Below are 22,465 nucleotides of genomic sequence, written 5' to 3' on the forward strand. Positions count from 1 at the left end.
TCGATCATCTCCAACTGGGCCACCGCCTCGTCCGTGACTAGCGGGGCTTTCAAACAGTCCGTCTCAGCATTAAAAGGGTCGACGAGGAACGTAATCTGTGACCTTTTCAGCTGTAGATCATGGAACCGGGTCGCAAAGTTTTCGTGCAGGGTTTCAACCAATGTTGCATATTGGGCTGTTTGCTTTTTCAGGGTGGCACCGGTGGCTTGTCCGCTTGCTTTTAGCAGAGAGGGAAAATGCGTTAATTCTCCCTTTTGATTGTCCCTTCTTAAACAGTTTCAGTTTGTTAACAAACGCAAACACACTTTGCACTAGGTCAGGCAGCATTTTTATATGAATATGAACTCTCCCACTCTAATCTTCATATTTTCTCTGAGCTGTGCATTTCTTCCTGCCATTTAAGGATCGAACTCAGATGGTCAGATAGTGTTTACTCAACGATAGGTTTTTCCCCCCTCGAAGGTGATTGGTTCACTGCATCGCAGGCATTTTTGTGATTGGCTCTTGGGCCACATCAAAATTAGATGCACTGTCATGCTCTCATACTGACACCACACATACACAGACGTAGCCTTCACACAAATACAATTTGATATGAACTGAAGAGCCGCATGAAACTGAGCAAAATGCCGCACGCAGCTCGAGAGCCACGGGTTGGCCACCCCTGCTCTAGACTGTAAGTGTGTCTCTGTTTTAATGACACATCACTGCTCCATCTGCAAAAGGCACAAAACATCTCATGCAGGCTTCAGAACCAAAACAATGAGAAGTTGTAACGTGTGAGCCGTACTGCTCCACATGTGTCACACATCTGTGTCGTTGTACCGACTGCTCGCTGGCTTCATACTGACTGTTGGACCCTAATGAACGAAGCGCGTTGGTTTCGTTGACCTCGTGTTTGTTCGCGTTTCAGGGTTCGATGCGTACTTCACGTCACGGACTCTGGAGAACAACAGGAGGAACGTGTGGTTCGCTGAGTACTGGGAGGAGAACTTCAACTGCAAACTCATGAGCTCCTACAAGAAAGACGAGAGCAGCAGGAAGTGCACAGGTGAGTGTGTGTTTGTGTGTGTGTGTGTGTGTGTGTTTGTGTGTGTGTGTGTGTGTGTGTGTGTGTGTGTGTGTGTGTGTGTGTGTGTGTGTATGTGTGTGTGTGTGTGTGTGTGTGTGTGTGTGTCTTTGTATGTTGACAATCGTGTGCATAGGTGTAGTGGATAAACCCTTCTCTGCACATTGTCCTTTGACTGAAGATCTGAGATCAGTTTCCACTTGTGCTCACAGAACTAAACATAAAGAAACAGTATGTAGAATTTGGCATCAAGCGCTGTGGTTGCAGATTCCAGCCGCCAAGTGCAAACCGTGATAATGCCTTGAGATCTTTCAGGACTTTTGAGGTATCTTTTAGGACCTTTGTGGTATCTTTCAGGACCTTTGTGGTATCTTTCAGGACCTTCATTTTTTTGGTATCTTTCAGGACCTCTGTGGTATCTCTCAGGACCTTTGTGGTATCTCTCAAGACCTTTGTGGTATCTCTCAGGACCTTTGTGGTATCTCTCAGGACCTTTGTGGTATCTCTCAGGACCTCTGTGGCATCTCTCAGGACCTTTATGGTATCTCACATGACCTTTGTGTTATATCTCAGGACCTCTGTGGTTTCTCTCAGGACCTTTGTGGTATCTCTCATGACCTTTGTGGTATCTCTCAGGACCTCTCAGGACCTTTGTCGTATCTTTCAGGACATTGTGGTATCTTTCAGGACCTTTGTGGTATCTCTCAGGACCTTTGTGGTATCTCAGATGACCTTTGTGTTATATCTCAGGACCTCTGTGGTTTCTCTCAGGACCTTTGTGGTATCTCTCAGGACCTCTCAGGACCTTTGTGGTATCTTTCAGGACCTCTGTGGTATCTCTCAGGACCTTTGTGGTATCTCTCTGGACCTTTGTGGTATCTTTCAGGACCTTTGTGGTATCTCTCATGACCTTTGTGGTATCTCTGAGGACCTTTGTGGTATCTCTCTGGACCTTTGTGGTATCATTCAGGACCTTTGTGGTATCTCTCAGGACCTGTGTGGTATCTCTTAGGACCTTTGTGGTATCTTACAGGACCTTTGTGGTATCTCTCTTGACCTTTGTGGTATTGCTCATGACCTTTGTGGTATCCCTCAGGACCTTTGTGGTATCTCTCAGGACCTTTGTGGTATCTTTCAGGACCTTTGTGGTATCTCTCAGGACCTTTGTGGTATCTTTCAGGACCTGTGTGGTATCTCTCAGGACCTTTGTGGTATCTTTCAGGACCTTTGTGGTATCTCTCTTGACCTTTGTGGTATTGCTCATGACCTTTGTGGTATCCCTCAGGACCTTTGTGGTATCTCTCAGGACCTTTGTGGTATCTTTCAGGACCTTTGTGGTATCTCTCAGGACCTTTGTGGTATCTCTCAGGACCTTTGTGGTATCTCTCAAGACCTTTGTGGTATCTCTCAGGACCTTTGTGGTATCTCTCAGGACCTTTGTGGTATCTCTCAGGACCTCTGTGGCATCTCTCAGGACCTTTATGGTATCTCACATGACCTTTGTGTTATATCTCAGGACCTCTGTGGTTTCTCTCAGGACCTTTGTGGTATCTCTCATGACCTTTGTGGTATCTCTCAGGACCTCTCAGGACCTTTGTCGTATCTTTCAGGACATTGTGGTATCTTTCAGGACCTTTGTGGTATCTCTCAGGACCTTTGTGGTATCTCAGATGACCTTTGTGTTATATCTCAGGACCTCTGTGGTTTCTCTCAGGACCTTTGTGGTATCTCTCAGGACCTCTCAGGACCTTTGTGGTATCTTTCAGGACCTCTGTGGTATCTCTCAGGACCTTTGTGGTATCTCTCTGGACCTTTGTGGTATCTTTCAGGACCTTTGTGGTATCTCTCATGACCTTTTTGGTATCTCTGAGGACCTTTGTGGTATCTCTCTGGACCTTTGTGGTATCATTCAGGACCTTTGTGGTATCTCTCAGGACCTGTGTGGTATCTCTTAGGACCTTTGTGGTATCTTACAGGACCTTTGTGGTATCTCTCTTGACCTTTGTGGTATTGCTCATGACCTTTGTGGTATCCCTCAGGACCTTTGTGGTATCTCTCAGGACCTTTGTGGTATCTTTCAGGACCTTTGTGGTATCTCTCAGGACCTTTGTGGTATCTTTCAGGACCTGTGTGGTATCTCTCAGGACCTTTGTGGTATCTTTCAGGACCTTTGTGGTATCTCTCTTGACCTTTGTGGTATTGCTCATGACCTTTGTGGTATCCCTCAGGACCTTTGTGGTATCTCTCAGGACCTTTGTGGTATCTTTCAGGACCTTTGTGGTATCTCTCAGGACCTTTGTGGTATCTTTCAGGACCTTTGTGGTATCTCTCAGGACCTTTGTGGTGGTATCTCTCAGGACCTTTGTGGTATCTCTCATGACCTTTGTGGTATCTCTCATGACCTTTGTGGTATCTTTCAGGACCTCTGTGGTATCTTTCATGACCTTTGTGGTATGAAAGATGGACCTTTGTGGTATCTCTCAGGACCTTTGTGGTATCTCTTAGGACCTTTGTGGTATCTCTCAGGACCTTTGTGGTATCTCTTAGGACCTTTGTGGTATCTCTCAGGACCTCTGTGGTATCTCTCAGGACCTTTGTGGTATCTTTCAGGACCTTTGTGGTATCTCTCATGACCTTTGTAGTATTGCTAATGATCTTTGTGGTATCCCTCAGGACCTTTATGGTATCTCTCAGGACCTTTGTGGTATCTTTCAGGACCTTTGTGGTATCTCTCAGGACCTTTGTGGTATCTCAGATGACCTTTGTGTTATATCTCAGGACCTCTGTGGTTTCTCTCAGGACCTTTGTGGTATCTCTCAGGACCTCTCAGGACCTTTGTGGTATCTTTCAGGACCTCTGTGGTATCTCTCAGGACCTTTGTGGTATCTCTCTGGACCTTTGTGGTATCATTCAGGACCTTTGTGGTATCTCACAGGACCTTTGTGGTATCTCTTAGGACCTTTGTGGTATCTTTCAGGACCTTTGTGGTATCTCACAGGACCTTTGTGGTATCTCTTAGGACCTTTGTGGTATCTCTCAGGACCTCTGTGGTATCTCTCAGGACCTTTGTGGTATCTTTCAGGACCTTTGTGGTATCTCTCAGGACCTTTGTGGTGGTATCTCTCAGGACCTTTGTGGTATCTCTCATGACCTTTGTGGTATCTCTCATGACCTTTGTGGTATCTTTCAGGACCTCTGTGGTATCTTTCATGACCTTTGTGGTATGAAAGATGGACCTTTGTGGTATCTCTCAGGACCTTTGTGGTATCTCTCAGGACCTCTCAGGACCTTTGTGGTATCTTTCAGGACCTTTGTGGTATCTTTCAGGACCTTTGTGGTATCTCTCAGGACCTTTGTGGTATCTTTCAGGACCTTTGTGGTATCTCTCATGACCTTTGTGGTATTGCTCATGACCTTTGTGGTATCCCTCAGGACCTTTGTGGTATCTCTCAGGACCTTTGTGGTATCTTTCAGGACCTTTGTGGTATCTCTCAGGACCTTTGTGGTATCTTTCAGGACCTTTGTGGTATCTCTCAGGACCTTTGTGGTGGTATCTCTCAGGACCTTTGTGGTATCTCTCATGACCTTTGTGGTATCTCTCATGACCTTTGTGGTATCTTTCAGGACCTCTGTGGTATCTTTCATGACCTTTGTGGTATGAAAGATGGACCTTTGTGGTATCTCTCAGGACCTTTGTGGTATCTCTCAGGACCTCTCAGGACCTTTGTGGTATCTCTCAGGACCTTTGTGGTATCTCTCAGGACCTCTGTGGTATCTTTCATGACCTTTGTGGTATCTTTCAGGACCTTTGTGGTATCTCTCATGACCTTTGTGGTATCTCACAGGACCTTTGTGGTATCTTTCATGACCTTTGTGGTATCTTTCAGGACCTTTGTGGTATCTTTCAGGACCTTTGTGGTATCTCTCACGACCTCTGGGGTATCTTTCATGACCTTTGTGGTATCTCTCACAACCTCTGGGGTATCTTTCATGACCTTTGTGGTATCCCTCAGGACCTTTGTGGTATCTCTCAGGACCTTTGTGGTATCTTTTATGACCTTTGTGGTATCTTTCAGGACTTTTGTGGTATCTTTCAGGACCTTTGTGGTATCTTTCAGGACCTTTGTGGTATCTCTCAGGACCTTTGTGGTATCTTTCAGGACCTTTGTGGTATCTCTCATGACCTTTGTGGTATTGCTCATGACCTTTGTGGTATCCCTCAGGACCTTTGTGGTATCTCTCAGGACCTTTGTGGTATCTTTTAGGACCTTTGTGGTATCTCTCAGGACCTTTGTGGTATCTTTCAGGACCTTTGTGGTATCTCTCAGGACCTTTGTGGTGGTATCTCTCAGGACCTTTGTGGTATCTCTCATGACCTTTGTGGTATCTCTCATGACCTTTGTGGTATCTTTCAGGACCTCTGTGGTATCTTTCATGACCTTTGTGGTATGAAAGATGGACCTTTGTGGTATCTCTCAGGACCTTTGTGGTATCTCTCAGGACCTCTCAGGACCTTTGTGGTATCTTTCAGGACCTTTGTGGTATCTTTCAGGACCTTTGTGGTATCTCTCAGGACCTTTGTGGTATCTTTCAGGACCTTTGTGGTATCTCTCATGACCTTTGTGGTATTGCTCATGACCTTTGTGGTATCCCTCAGGACCTTTGTGGTATCTCTCAGGACCTTTGTGGTATCTTTCAGGACCTTTGTGGTATCTCTCAGGACCTTTGTGGTATCTTTCAGGACCTTTGTGGTATCTCTCAGGACCTTTGTGGTGGTATCTCTCAGGACCTTTGTGGTATCTCTCATGACCTTTGTGGTATCTCTCATGACCTTTGTGGTATCTTTCAGGACCTCTGTGGTATCTTTCATGACCTTTGTGGTATGAAAGATGGACCTTTGTGGTATCTCTCAGGACCTTTGTGGTATCTCTCAGGACCTCTCAGGACCTTTGTGGTATCTCTCAGGACCTTTGTGGTATCTCTCAGGACCTCTGTGGTATCTTTCATGACCTTTGTGGTATCTTTCAGGACCTTTGTGGTATCTCTCATGACCTTTGTGGTATCTCACAGGACCTTTGTGGTATCTTTCATGACCTTTGTGGTATCTTTCAGGACCTTTGTGGTATCTTTCAGGACCTTTGTGGTATCTCTCACGACCTCTGGGGTATCTTTCATGACCTTTGTGGTATCTCTCACAACCTCTGGGGTATCTTTCATGACCTTTGTGGTATCCCTCAGGACCTTTGTGGTATCTCTCAGGACCTTTGTGGTATCTTTTATGACCTTTGTGGTATCTTTCAGGACTTTTGTGGTATCTCTCAGGACCTTTGTGGTATCTCTCAGGACCTTTGTGGTATCTTTCATGACCTTTGTGGTATCTCTCATGACCTTTGTGGTATCTTTCAGGACCTTTGTGGTATCTTTCATGACCTTTGTGGTATCTTTCAGGATCTTTGTGGTATCTCTAAGGACCTTTGTGGTATCTCTCAGGACCTTTGTGGTATCTTTCAGGACCTTTGTGGTATCTTTCAGGACCTTTGTGGTATCTCTCTTGACCTTTGTGGTATTGCTCATGACCTTTGTGGTATCCCTCAGGACCTTTGTGGTATCTCTCAGGACCTTTGTGGTATCTCTCAGGACCTTTGTGGTGGTATCTCTCAGGACCTTTGTGGTATCTCTCATGACCTTTGTGGTATCTCTCATGACCTTTGTGGTATCTCAGGACCTCTGTGGTATCTTTCAGGACCTTTGTGATATCTCTCAGGACCTTTGTGATATCTCTCATGACCTTTGTGGTATCTCTCATGACCTTTGTGGTATCTCTCAGGACCTTTGTGGTATCTCTCATGACCTTTATGGTATCTTTCAGGACCTTTGTGGTATCTTTCAGGACCTTTGTAGTATCTCTCAGGACCTTTGTGGTATCTTTCAGGACCTTTGTGGTATCTCTCATGACCTTTGTGGTATCTCTGAGGACCTTTGTGGTATCTCTCTGGACCTTTGTGGTATCATTCAGGACCTTTGTGGTATCTCTCAGGACCTGTGTGGTATCTCTCAGGACCTTTGTGGTATCTTTCAGGACCTTTGTGGTATCTCTCTTGACCTTTGTGGTATTGCTCATGACCTTTGTGGTATCCCTCAGGACCTTTGTGATATCTCTCAGGACCTTTGTGATATCTCTCATGACCTTTGTGGTATCTCTCATGACCTTTGTGGTATCTCTCAGGACCTTTGTGGTATCTCTCATGACCTTTGTGGTATCTTTCAGGACCTTTGTGGTATCTTTCAGGACCTTTGTAGTATCTCTCAGGACCTTTGTGGTATCTTTCAGGACCTTTGTGGTATCTCTCATGACCTTTGTGGTATCTCTGAGGACCTTTGTGGTATCTCTCTGGACCTTTGTGGTATCATTCAGGACCTTTGTGGTATCTCTCAGGACCTGTGTGGTATCTCTCAGGACCTTTGTGGTATCTTTCAGGACCTTTGTGGTATCTCTCTTGACCTTTGTGGTATTGCTCATGACCTTTGTGGTATCCCTCAGGACCTTTGTGGTATCTCTCAGGACCTTTGTGGTATCTTTCAGGACCTTTGTGGTATCTCTCAGGACCTTTGTGGTATCTTTCAGGACCTTTGTGGTATCTCTCAGGACCTTTGTGGTGGTATCTCTCAGGACCTTTGTGGTATCTCTCATGACCTTTGTGGTATCTCTCATGACCTTTGTGGTATCTTTCAGGACCTCTGTGGTATCTTTCATGACCTTTGTGGTATGAAAGATGGACCTTTGTGGTATCTCTCAGGACCTTTGTGGTATCTCTCAGGACCTCTCAGGACCTTTGTGGTATCTCTCAGGACCTTTGTGGTATCTCTCAGGACCTCTGTGGTATCTTTCATGACCTTTGTGGTATCTTTCAGGATCTTTGTGGTATCTCTAAGGACCTTTGTGGTATCTTTCATGACCTTTGTGGTATCTCTCAGGACCTTTGTGGTATCTCTCAGGACCTCTCAGGACCTTTGTGGTATCTCTCAGGACCTTTGTGGTATCTCTCAGGACCTTTGTGGTATCTCTCATGACCTTTGTGGTATCTCTCAGGACCTCTCAGGACCTTTGTGGTATCTCTCAGGACCTTTGTGGTATCTTTCAGGACCTTTGTGGTATCTCTCAGGACCTTTGTGGTATCTTTCAGGACCTTTGTGGTATCTCTCAGGACCTTTGTGGTATCTCTCAGGACCTTTGTGGTATCTCTCAGGACCTTTGTGGTATCTCTCATGACCTTTGTGGTATCTCTCATGACCTTTTTGGTATCTCTCAGGACCTCTCATGACCTTTGTTGTATCTCTCATGACCTTTGTGGTATCTCTCAGGACCTCTCAGGACCTTTGTGGTATCTTTCAGGACCTTTGTGGTATCTCTCCGGACCTTTGTGGTATCTATCAGGACCTTTGTGGTATCTCTCATGACCTTTGTGGTATCTCTCATGACCTTTGTGGTATCTCTCCGGACCTTTGTGGTATCTATCAGGACCTTTGTGGTATCTCTCATGACCTTTGTGGTATCTCTCATGACCTTTGTGGTATCTTTCAAGGACCTTTGTGGTATCTCTCAGGACCTCTGTGGTATCTTTCATGACCTTTGTGGTATCTCTCAGGACCTTTGTGGTATCTCTCAGGACCTTTGTGGTATCTCTCAGGACCTTTGTGGTATCTCTCAGGACCTTTGTGGTATCTTTCATGACCTTTGTGGTATCTCTCAGGACCTTTGTGGTATCTCTCAGGACCTCTCAGGACCTTTGTGGTATCTCTCAGGACCTTTGTGGTATCTCTCAGGACCTTTGTGGTATCTTTCAGGACCTTTGTGGTATCTCTCAGGACCTTTGTGGTATCTCTCAGGACCTTTGTGGTATCTCTCAGGACCTTTGTGGTATCTCTCATGACCTTTGTGGTATCTCTCAGGACCTCTCAGGACCTTTGTGGTATCTCTCAGGACCTTTGTGGTATCTTTCAGGACCTTTGTGGTATCTCTCAGGACCTTTGTGGTATCTTTCAGGACCTTTGTGGTATCTCTCAGGACCTTTGTGGTATCTCTCAGGACCTTTGTGGTATCTCTCAGGACCTTTGTGGTATCTCTCATGACCTTTGTGGTATCTCTCATGACCTTTTTGGTATCTCTCAGGACCTCTCATGACCTTTGTTGTATCTCTCATGACCTTTGTGGTATCTCTCAGGACCTCTCAGGACCTTTGTGGTATCTTTCAGGACCTTTGTGGTATCTCTCCGGACCTTTGTGGTATCTATCAGGACCTTTGTGGTATCTCTCATGACCTTTGTGGTATCTCTCATGACCTTTGTGGTATCTCTCAGGACCTTTGTGGTATCTCTCAGGACATAGACGGAGAAATAATCCTCTTGTAACACAAGTGGAACCAAAACGATTATTTCAATGTTCCCAACGTGGAGAACCAGTGCAGAGGACCTGGAGTCTCTGTGGTCACCTGAGAATGATTGAGAATGCTTTTAGCTTTGAAAGGCGCTTTTTAAATACACTTTATTATTATTATTAAATGTTGCGATACATTCCTGAACGTTCATTTGTTTGAATATATTTAAATGTCACTTATCAGTATTATGACTCAGACTTGCAGTGAGACCCACAGGTGAATAAGGAAGAAGAGAATGTCAGATGTACAGCATACCTGTCAACATTGGGATTTCAAAATAATTGAAATCTTCTGGCGGACTCCGCCCATACCTGAACAGCTCTGAGCCAGCCAGCCCCCACCCATATAATGTAAATGTAAACACATAAGGGTTCAGGAAATACATGTTTATTTAAAGTACGTATTACTTGTACAGACATGTTTATAAGATGTATGTATTGTAATTGCATATATACATTGTATTCAGTGTGGGAGTCCCGAGCATCAATAAGGGACTTGTTGCAACAGGTTGCAGACTTTGCCTGCCTCAAGGCGAGCTGAAGGCGACATTATCTTTGGTGCAAAGACATCTTTCTCTCAGCTTTGGCCACTTGGTTTGCTCTTTTCACACTCTTTTCTTTTGTGTGTTTGTGCCTCTTGGGCGATGTTGACGCTTGTGTTTGGACACTTATTCCGACGTGTGCTATGATGTACAGTCCTCCTGGATCAGGTTCATTAGTGGTGCAGCTCCACGCTCTCAGCCCGGCTCGCTGACCGCGCTGCATTATTGAGTGTCGACCAGAGAGACTTATGACTTCCTGTTTCCCAGCAGCCTGAGAGAAGAGCATGAAGTCAACATGTGATGGACGGTGTTGAGCTGAAGGGATCTGTGAGTCCCTGCTCCACGTCAGCAGCTCTGTGAACATGGAGTCATGTCCATCTGCGATTTATTAGTTTGGGATTTGCACCTTCTTGTAAGTGTGACAGCCCCTCTGTGCTTTGTGTCTGCAGGTGTGTGTGTGTGTGCGTGTGTGTGTGTGTGTGCAGATCTCACTCCACACACCTGGTTTGTATTCATCAGTATCTCCTGTGTTGTCGCAGCTGCACAGAACCAGCAGGACCAACGCACCTGATCATGTGATGTTCTAGTGCGCTGAGTCTGCGGCCGCACATCGGCCTCGTGTCCATCATGTGACAGTCCGACAGCTCATACCACCGCTGGGGGGGGCTGGGGCGGGCTGGGGCGGGCTTTGTATAGAGCAGGGGGCAGACATCAGTCTCACTCTTTATGTTGCTCCTGTAATGTAATTATATTTTCCTATATGATGATTTATTCTACGGACGCCGTGTGATTTGTAAAATACATGATTCACCAGAGTTTAGTCTGCACCCATCTGCTCAAAGTCCGCTCCATCCCTAGCGGCTGACCTTTGACCCCACAGACCGCTCCTTCTCTAGCGGCTGACCTTTGACCCCACAGTGCGCTGCTTCCTTAGCGGCTGACCTTTGACCCCTACAGACCCTCTTCACCTTGTGTTCTGGTCCGTACGTTGGTATTCTTGTGGACGTGATATCTCAGGAACATCTTGACAGAATTTCTTCAGTTTTGGCACAAACGTCAACATGGACTCAAGGAAGAAGTCACTAAAGTATTGGGGTCAAAGGTCACTGTGACCACAGTTTTACACAGGTGTAAGATGATAACATATCGTACAAATGTAGATTCAAACCTTCACTGGAGATAAACTACTGAGAGGCAGGTATTCTAGTTTACATAATAACCTTTATCTTAATGGCAGTTTTGTGTTACAGATGTATTGTGTTAAACACTGACGTGTGAGGTATTTACGCAGAAACCAACTAATATTATGTCATTTATTCTGACATAATATGCTTCATACAGTAAACAAATCACAGCTTTGCTTTAGTTTGTAGTAGTCAAACAGAAACGCCTCGACATGGTTTTATATTTAACTCTGAGCTCTTTCATCCGTATCAGGTATAATACAGGATGTGATCCGGGGACCTGCACTTCCTGTCTGCTGCAGAGTGAAGTCCCCATCATACATCAGCTTTGTGTGAGCGTATCATATTCAACATTTCAAATATAAAACTAGTTTTTTGTGGAATAATTCATGTGAGAAGTTCCAGCTGCAGTTGTGGCGTTGGTGCAGATGCAACTCTTCTGAGGAAGCTGCAGCGTTCATTGTTCTGGACGTTTCTTTAGTAGCTACGTGACAAAACACATTTGCTGCTCTCTTTATATTTAGTTAGTAATAATAATAATAATAATACATTAGACTTCTGTAGCGCTTTTCTTGTAACTCAAAGCCGCTGGACAGAGTGAGTGACAGATAAATATACAGACGAACAAACGAGAGAAACAAAGTGAGGATGAGCAGAAGAGACGGTCACAGGTTGAAGGTCGTGTTGAACAGGTGAGTCTTAAGAGAAGTGAAGGTGGAGAGTGAGGAGGAGTCTCTGAGGGTTTGAGGTGGAGCGTTCCAGAGGGTGGAGCAGCGATGGAGAAGGCTTTATCCCCCCAGGATCTGAGCTTGGTCTGGATGGGGGGGGACAGGAGGTTAGCAGCAGCAGAGTGGAGGCTGCGTGGGGGAGTGTGTCTGTGGAGGAGGTCAGTCAGGTAGGAGGGGGCAGGTTATGGAGGCCTTGTAGGTCATGAGGAGGATCTTGTACTGGATTCTCTGGGGGAGCCAGTGGAGCTTGTAGAGGACGGGGGGATGTGGTCACGGGTCTGGGAGGGGGTGAGAGTTCTGGATGTGTTGGAGTTTATTGATGAGTTTTGCGGGTGAACTATAGAGGAGGCTATTACAGGAGTCCAGACGGGAGGTGATGAAGACATGGATGAGGGTTTCTGCAGCTGTGGAGGAGAGGGATGGACGGAGACAGGCGATGATTTTGAGATGGAAGAAGGCCGTCTGGTGAGATGTTTGGTGTGTTGGTGGAAGAAGAAGGTTTGATCAAAGATGATGACAAGATTCCGGATGTGACTTTAATTAGATTGATTTGATTTGATTGGGACATTGCAGAATACTATAATTACAATACAGACTATGAAAATGATAATAACACAAATAATTCTCACCTATTGTCCCTTTAAAGCTTTTACATGTTTTTATGTACATGTAATTAAAATAAAACCACATTATGGAAACAGCATAAAATACATTTCACACACTTTGTTAAAGAGCCGTTCACTCAGTATATATATATATATATATATATATATATATATATATATATACATATATATATATATGTATATATATATACGTTTATATATATATACGTGTATATATATATATACGTATATATATATACGTATATATATATATATATACGTTTATATATATTTATATATATATATATATATATATACGTACATATATACGTATATATATATACACGTATATATATATACACGTATATATGTACGTATGTATATATATATATATATATATACATATATATATATATGTACATATATACGTATATATATAATATATACGTATACCTGCCCGCCTACCTGCCCGTCGACCTGCCCGTCTACCTGCCCGTCTCCCTGCCTTACTACCTACCCGTCTACCTGCCATTCTACCTGCCTGTCTACCTGCCCGTCTACCTGCCCGTCTACCTGCCTTACTACCTGCCCATCTACCGGCCCATCTACCTGCCCGTCTACCTGCCTTACTACCTGCCCGTCTACCTGATCGTCTACCTGCCCGTCTACCTCCCCGTCTACCTGCCCGTCTACCTGCCTTACTACCTGCCCGTCTACCTGATCGTCTACCTGCCCGTCTACCTCCCCGTCTACCTGCCTGTCTACCTGCCTTACTACCTACCCGTCTACCTGCCCTTCTACCTGCCCGTCTACCTGCCCATCTACCTGCCCATCTACCGGCCCGTCTACCTGCCCATCTACCTGCCTTACTACCTTGCCCGTCTACTTGCTCTTCTACCTGCCCATCTACCTGCCTTACTACCTGCCCGTCTACCTGCCCGTCTACCTGCCCGTCTACCTGCCTTACTACCTGCCCGTCTACCTGCCCGTCTACCTGCCTTACTACCTGCCCGTCTACCGGCCCGTCTACCTGCCCGTCTACCTGCCTTACTACCTGCCCGTCTACCTGATCGTCTACCTGCCCGTCTACCTGCTCGCCTACCTGCCCGTCGACCTGCCCGTCTACCTGCCCATCTCCCTGCCTTACTACCTGCCCGTCTACCTGATTGTCTACCTGCCCGTCTACTTCCCCGTCTACCTGCCCGCCTACCTGCCCGCCTACCTGCCCGTCGACCTGCCCATCTACTAGATGACTACATTTAGTGCCTGTTGCTTCTCGTGCTTCTCGTGCTTCTCGCTCTTCGGAGACGAATTTTCGGCACTGAACTGATTTTCCATTCGGCTCTTATGTATAATCCGATTTCTCTCCGTCCTCCAGAAGCTTTAATGGTTTTGAATCAGGACCTACAGTATTCAGATCAAGTGTTGGACTCGGGGTCAGCAGATGGTCAGGTGGGAACATCCTGAGAATACAAAGTCTGGTTTCTTGTTCCACCACAGATCTGCAGCTGAAGCACAGACACACGAGCTGCAGTGTTTCTTCTTCTCTGTATTTAACTCTTACTGTGTCTCAGAAACCTTCTGCCCTCGTGGGATTTTGTGCACTTTAGTTTACAAAGACTGAACAAACAAACAGAGAAACACTGAAACAAACTGAGATGGTTCTGCAGGATAAGCTGCTTCTTCCTGCCTTCCTGAGAGAGCGAGTATTTTGTCTTCTGCATGAAGAAATGTATGCAGATCATTTTGTGGTGCAAACAAGCCGTCTAAAAATACACCGTATAGATGAAGTAGGTGGCGTCCTCCGCAGCGGAGCAAACACACATTAATCCTGTTTAATTGGAGCTTTTTCTCTGACCTCAGATTGTGGAAAGTCTACCCTGATTCCTGCAGCGAACTGTTCTGAATAACAACATCATGTGTGGAAACATTTTGCAATAAAGAACAATAATTGGGGGGCAAATAAATTCCATGCAGCCTTGATTTACATGGCTCCATGTGCCAGCACATAAAACTATATGAGGGGAATAATACAGGTTTAATCTAATCTACTGACGATGCATGACTGCGCCGGGCGGAAAGAAGACGCTGCATTACATTGAGCCCTCTCTCCTGCTCACTGCATGCTGACTGAATACTATGATACACTCATTTTGCAGATATAACGTTTCATAATAGTCGGCTCCCCGCGTGCCAAATGACTTTATATCTGATAGATTCACAAAACATCCCCGTCAGTCCGCTGCTGCCGGTCACCAGCCTCATAGTCACACATTTGTCAAACAACAAGAATGATCTTCTAAGAAGCGTATTTCTGATGGCAGTACGTTAATATTAATCCAGTCACTCCAGAGATCTTTGTTTGCAGATCGCAGCGCCGATGAACTTATTATTCATCAAAACAAAATGAATTAAATTTAAGCCTCAATTAAGTTTTGTGATTAGCATTAATGTGGTGATGATAAGTATGCACACATAAGATGGAGATCATTAAATGTGTTGTTGTAATGTGCAGAGTTGGTTTGTTTTAATGTCACATCAGAGTTTAGCAGCAAACGCCTGAAGAAGTTAAGTAACGTTGAAACGCAGACGACCAAAGTAAAGATACCAACCACAGGAAACTTTAACAACAGAGCTCCACATTCGTGCAGCAGCGACTGCAAAGGTTCTGTGACTTTGTCATCGTGTGATCTGAGGTCAGATGTGACGATGGAGCTCAGGGCGTTGAACAAGCTCTGAAATATAACTGAACATTACGAGTCTTCACAGATCTGTGAGGTATTATGAAGACGATGAAGAGCGGCTGGTGCTGAGGGATGTTAGTACCAGTCAACGTCCATGTGGTAATGGTTTGTGGGTGGTGATAGCCTAGTGGTCTAGTGGTATGCCTTCCAAACGAGAAGGCCATGAGTTCAATACCAGGCATTGTACCCCTAAGTAAGGTACTTAACCCTCAGTTGCTCATGGGAGACTGTCCCTGTAGTTAGTTCACTGTAAGTCGCTCTGGATAAGAGCTTCTGCTAAATGATCTGTAATGTACCTTTGGACCTGCAGGGTTAATGATGAGTGGGAGACCTGAACATGGAGAACAGTCCAGTGTTGATGTAATGATTGTTTGGGAGGACAGAACTCTTTGAGTTTGGAAATGGATTCACACTTTAGTTTACTCACGTAGCTTCTTCTTCTTCAGTTTGTGACTGAGGAACATTCAGCCTTTAATGTTTCAGAAACGTAACAGAATACAGTTTGCAGTAAAGGAAGCCACTTTGTATCTTAAGTGGGAGTTTAGTGACTGGACGTTTATCTCTCTTTATCTCTAAATATTTTTAATATTTCACCTCATCTGATTCAGATTATTATGCAAGAAGAAGCGTCTCCTCCTGTGTGTTTATGAGACGAACAGAGGTTAAAGTGGGATTTGTTTGGGGGGGGTGCATGCATAATTCAGCTCATTTGTGATTATTCAAGACATATCCACAGTTTATTCAGTGATACAGTGAGAAGGAGAGTTGACAGAGTTAGTTAATGAGATCCCAGCTGAACTCAACACAACTCATTTGTCTGCATGCACAGCATAATTAGCATTTTCACATATTTAGTTTTGGTTAAAAACTAAACACAACTAACAAAGATTTATTCTCCCAAAAGTCTTCTGATCTTACAGAAGAGCAGCTCAGTGGGTATTATGGTCTGTTTGTATGCTGCAGAACTCAAGGTCATTCTTCAGACCATGGGGAGAGATGAAACACTTGCTTTTGGAAATTATCCTCAGGTGAGAGAAACTGAGCAGCCCAGTATCTCTAGTCTTACATTCATATAGGTTAATTCTGTAGAGCGCGTACAGCGTCCTTCATGTGGAGAGCGTGGACTAATCAAATCAAATCAAATTCAAATCAATCACGTGTTTGCAACAAGGAAGTTAATTAGTTCTTTAACTTCCTGTCTGCACCCTTTTCGAATGTTTTCAGCCCATTGAAGTCGGTTGTATCTTCATGACGCTTCAGACTGAAACATCCAGCAGAGTTTTATTATATGTTTATAACAACATCATAATAAGTTGTCTGAGTGAACGTTCAACACGTATATTAATAATATCTGGTTAGTTCCACACAGTCCTTGTTTACATTGCAGTTGTGTAACCACCTAATTATTAGTTATATTATCAATAAAATAATTATTACATAATTTGGTGAAATGTAGTATTTTAATTCATGTGGATAAATCAATAAAGTCAGCAGGTTTAGTTATAGTTTGTGAAATAAATAAAGTGACTAACTTAATAACCAGTGGAAATGAAAGTGTTATTCTAAGTGTTGGTTCGTCGTTAAGAGAGAAACAAACTTAAGGAAAATTCAGCATCAAAAGATAAAACAAAGGAAAATAAGTGATTGAGTTATAAATAAAAATGAAAGAGAATTTCTTTTTAAAACAGATAAAAGCACAATAACAAAGCTAATTGCATATATTATGCAATATATGTAATACAATTATACACCTTTGACTTATTGCACAGGATCGTGCACCTATGGTGTGCAGCACTAGTAAGACATCAGCAAAGTGCAGGACAGTGTTGTTGGTTAAAGACAGACACAAAGGAAAGAGATTGCACGAGAGCGAGGCGGCGATGAAGATACTGGAGCATGAAAGCAAATGACAACTGAGAGAAAAAGGGCAGAGACACCAGAAAGTTAATGGGGCGGATCAAACAATCCCAGCCGTCTGCGCTGCTCTCTTTCTCATGCACACATGATCATAATGAGCTGCTGCTTCCTGCACGCCACCAAACACCATCCTGTGATCCGACTCGTGCACGTGTGTCTCCTGCATACTGTCCCCTGTACCACTCACTAATTCACTTTCAGAAGTAAGACTCATCTGCATAAATCATCCTGTATTACATTTAGATTTATAGAAGAGTCTAGTAGCAACACAGTAGAAACTATTTTAAAGTGTGAATATCAAAGTCTTTACTTCTTCTGGAAGCTGAGGTCCTGCAGCTGCTTTGGTTATTAGCATTTTGCTGCATAATGTTTCTACCAGTCTCATGAAGCACCACGAGAATAATTGTGCGTCACAGCGATATGTGCAAAAAATCCACTGAGCTGCAATCTTCCCCGCTGTCTTTCTGATTGTCTGAATGTATTTGCATCTCTCATCACGTATATTTATGCAACTTAATCATCACAGAAGCGTCTTTGTTTTCTTTCTTATTATGAAGACTATCTTTAGTAGAGAATCTTCGGTCTTATTCTAAGCTCATTTGGAAATTGTAAAAAACAAATGAGGTTGTGATTAGGAGGTTAACAGCTGGAGATATTGTGAAAATGAACATTTCTAGGCTCGTTATAAGATTTCTATTCATTTCCATCGTGCTGCTGCTTCAATATTAGAAATGCTAAAACGGGATTATCTGGATATTCTAATCAGGATGTTTTAATGCGGTGCTAAAGCTGACTGTTAGCCATTTAAGAAGGTTGTTAGCAATGTTAAAAGGCTGACAGCGATGATAACCACATTTTAGCAATGTTTGAAGGCTGTTAGCTGTCTGTTAGCGATGTTAACCGACTGTTAGCGATGCTAGCACCAACTGTTAGCTATTTTAGAAGGCTATTAGTGATAAAAGAAGGTTGTTATTAATGTTAGAAGGCTGACAGCGATGATGACCACATTTTAGCAATGTTTGAAGGCTGTAAGCTGCCTATTAGCAATGTTAGCCGTCTGTTAGCGATATTAGAAGGCTATTAGTGATAAAAGAAGGCTATTAGCAATGTTAGCCGTCTGTTAGCTGACTGTTATCAATGTAACTAGCTATATTAGCCGACTGTTAGAGATGTTAGCCGACTGTTAGGGATGATAGCCGACTGTTAGGGATGATAGCCGACTGTTATCAATTTAACTAGCTATATTAGCCAACTGTTAGCGATGTTAGCCGACTGTTAGGGATAATAGCCGACTGTTAGGGTTGATAGCCGACTGTTATCAATGTAACTAGCTATATTAGCCGACTATTAGCGATGTTAGCCGACTGTTAGGGATGACTACCGACTGTTAGGGATGATAGCCGACTGTTATCAATGTAACTAGCTATATTAGCCAACTGTTAGCGATGTTAGCCGACTGTTAGGGATGATAGCCGACTGTTAGGGATGATAGCCGACTGTTATTAATGTAACTAGCTATATTAGCCGACTGTTAGCGATGTTAGCCGACTGTTAGGGATGATAGCCGACTGTTATCAATGTAACTAGCTATATTAGCCAACTGTTAGCAATGTTAGCCAACTGTTATCAATGTAACTAGCTACATTAGCCGACTGTTAGGGATGATAGCCGACTGTTAGCGATGTTTGAAGGCTGTTAGTGATGTAACGCTTCCCATAATCAATGATATAATATAATATATTAATCAATATAGCCTAATAATGACATAATAATGCTCCACTTTAGCTCCAGCAACAAGAAAAAGAGCTCTTTCTTCCTTTTAACATGAAGCTTCTGCACAATCGTTAAACTTGTAGGTTTAGCAGGTGTGACCTTCATTCAGCAGCAGGTGAAACAGAACATACGAAATAGCTCAGTAATTATAACAGACTGAGCGTCCGAGAGACTTCTGCTCCATATCAGCAGGCAGCACAAGTCCAACTGCTAATAAAAGGCCAATATCCTCCATTGTTATTGGCAGATGGACACAGCAGACATCATAATCCTGTTATCGGACCGCACATGAATGCAAACTGCTGCCGTTACTTTGCACGCGCTTGTCTTTGTGCTGAGACGAGAGAACCACAGAGCTTTAGTGGGGAAGGAACGGGGCTGTGTGGACATTTTAAAGTGTCTTACTTTTACACTTTGTGTTCACAAAAAAGACAAAATGTCAGAATTATTAGATTTTCATTTACTCTTTAAATTACACTTCTGTGGTTTCTGTTCTATCCTGAGCATGGTGGGAATTATACGGTACTTTCTGTTTCTGACATTTATTTCACAGCTGCAGTCATTAGTTTCTTTTCAGATTGAGATTTTACATACAAAATATTAAATTACAAAATCTAATATATTTGAAATTCCTCTTTTGAACTGTGGCTTCTTGCAGTTAAATGTTTATTTTCTAGTTGTGTTTCACACGTCTATGAGTTCGTATTTAATATTTGAAACAGTTTGTTGACACTGTCAAAGCTGTTATTTTATGACAAACAGAGGATGAAGTTTGGATAGACGTGGAGTCAGTGTGCATGACAAGGTGCAACAGTCTCTTGCTTTTATCGGACTGATGTTATCAGCTGTTGCTAATTAACATTAATGCTGTGAGTCAGCCAAACTGCAAACCTACACGCTTGACTGTCTCTGAAATCTGCAACATTCACGTTCAACCAAAGCACACACACACACACACACACACACACACACACACACACACACACACACACACACACACACAAACACACACACACACACACACACACACAGCTCTACATCTTGTGTCTCTTACTTTACTTTATAACAGTCTTTCCTGCAGCTTTATGCTTTACACGGCATCTATCACAGTCTGTCCGTCCTGAGAGAGGGATCCCTCCTCAGTCTCTCTCTGAGGTTCAGAACATTTTCCCTTTAATTGTTGGTTTCTTTTAGGAAGTTTTTCCTTGTGCGATGCGAGGGTCTAAAGACAGAGGGTCTAAGGACAGAGGGTCTAAAGACAGAGGGTCTAAGGACATAGTGTCTAATGAAATTGGGTCTGAGGACAGAGGGTCTGAGGACAGAGGGTCTAAGGACAGAGGGTCTGAGGACAGAGGGTGTAAGGACAGAGGGTCTAAGGACAGAGGGTCTGAGGACAGAGGGTCTGAGGAAGGACAGAGGGTCTAAGGACAGAGGGTCTAAGGACAGAGGGTCTGAGGACAGAGGGTCTGAGGAAGGACAGAGGGTCTAAGGACAGAGGGTCTAAGGACAGAGGGTCTGAGGACAGAGGGTCTAAGGACAGAGGGTCTGAGGACAGAGGGTCTAAGGACAGAGGGTCTGAGGACAGAGGGTCTGAGGAAGGACAGAGGGTCTAAGGACAGAGGGTCTAAGGACAGAGGGTCTGAGGACAGAGGGTCTAAGGACAGAGGGTCTGAGGACAGAGGGTCTAAAGACAGAGGGTCTAAGGACAGAGGGTCTAAGGACAGAGGGTCTGAGGACAGAGGGTCTAAGGACAGAGGGTCTGAGGACAGAGGGTCTAAGGACAGAGAGTGTCGTATCCTGTACAGTCTGTAAACACTGAGACTAATGTGTCATGTGTGATATTGGGCTATATAAATACATATGATTTGATTTGTTTCCGCTCCACAGAACTGTAGTTATGAGTAATGTGCAGATTGTTTGCATACAATATCAGGTGTTTCTACAAACTAATGTAGTAAAATGATTGAATGATTGAAACTACAATTTACAATATGATTTGCGAAATTAGAGTTAACGATAACTTTTACATCATTATCATTTTCATTGAAAACCCACATTAAAATGATAACGTTATATTATTGATGTTTCGACGTACCAAACCATAAACAAAGTTTGTAGGACCGGTTCATCTTGCACCAGCACCACACTATTATTTAAAATTGACATTTTTAGTAAATATTATATATTTTCAATACTATTGAGTATTGTATTATAATATTATTATTATTGATATATATAATAATATAATGTTATTATTATTATTATTATATATATATATTATGATATTATATTATATATTAGTTTATTGATACATTTAGTATTATATGTTCGTTATTGATACATATAACTTATAAATATATTTTTGCTTATTCTTTATACTATCTTAACCCTTATATAATCTTATTATTCATTGATTATCTATCACTATCCATTATTGCTCTTTCTTCTTTTTTTTCTTTTATCTATATTTATCTTATTACTTCTTGATTCTTCTATTAATCTTTACTTATATATCGCCTTGATATCTACCTCCTCTTAGCTCCTCTTCTTCTTCTTGCTCCTTCTCTCTACTCTCCTATGCTCTTCTTCTTCTTCTTGTCTCTTCTCCTTCTCACTCTTCCTCTTCTCTCCTCTTCTTCTTCTTTCTCCCTTCTATTCTACTCTCTTCTTCTTCTTGCTCTCTTCTCTTCTCCTCTCCTCTCCTTCTTCTTGCTCTCTTCTCTTCTCCTCTTCTCTTCTCTTCTCTTCTTCTTCTTGCTCCCTTCTCTTCTCCTCTCTTCTCTTCTTGCTCTATTCTCTTCTACTATCTTTTCTTGCTCTCTTATTATAATATTATATTCGTAAATGACTGAAAACCACAACCAAATACATTTATATTTGTTGAACTGGGTTGAAACTTTATTAAAAGTTATTCCAGTTCATGCTGAGCGGAACATGAATGTATAGAAGTTGTTGTTTTGTTGAGATGTTTCAGGAAATACATGTATTTGTGTGAGTAGAGCTGTTTATTTGTGTATCTGTGTAACATTGACTCGTCTCTGTGTCTCTCAGGTCAGGAGCGGATCAGCATTGATTCTAAGTACGAGCAGGAGGGGAAGGTGCAGTTTGTGATCGACGCGGTGTACGCCATGGCCCACGCCCTCCACAACATGCAGAGAGACTTCTGTCCGGAGAACTCCGGCATCTGCCCCGAGATGGACCTGGCTGGAGGCAAGAAACTGCTCAAGTACATCCGCAGCGTCAGCTTTAACGGTGAGTTCTGTCCTACTGCAGAAAGTGCACCGATATACTGCATCGATGAAGTGCACCGATATACTGCACCAATAAACTATATATATCTTATATATTATATATTATATTAACTTATATATTATAAAGCGATGAAGAGTTTATAGATTGTCAGAAGTACAAGTACACGCTGTAGTACTGTGTTGACGTACTTGCTGTTTTCTCCTCTCGACACTCAGAA

At 43.2% G+C, this 22,465-nt stretch overlaps 1 protein-coding gene across 2 annotated transcripts in view; it reads left to right on the plus strand.

Moving 5' to 3' along the window:
• The window catches only part of LOC115008819 (metabotropic glutamate receptor 7-like), a 172,038-nt gene that overhangs the window by 84,670 nt on the left and 64,903 nt on the right, over positions 1-22,465 (plus strand). For both annotated transcript variants that reach the window (XM_029432663.1, XM_029432662.1), the window contains exons 4-5: positions 914-1,051; positions 22,048-22,248. In XM_029432663.1, coding sequence (XP_029288523.1) covers positions 914-1,051; positions 22,048-22,248 — 339 coding nt within the window. The remainder of the gene's footprint in view (positions 1-913; positions 1,052-22,047; positions 22,249-22,465) is intronic.

Source organism: Cottoperca gobio, chromosome 5 (genome assembly GCF_900634415.1).
Source record: "Cottoperca gobio chromosome 5, fCotGob3.1, whole genome shotgun sequence".
NCBI classification, from domain to species: Eukaryota; Metazoa; Chordata; class Actinopteri; order Perciformes; family Bovichtidae; genus Cottoperca; species Cottoperca gobio.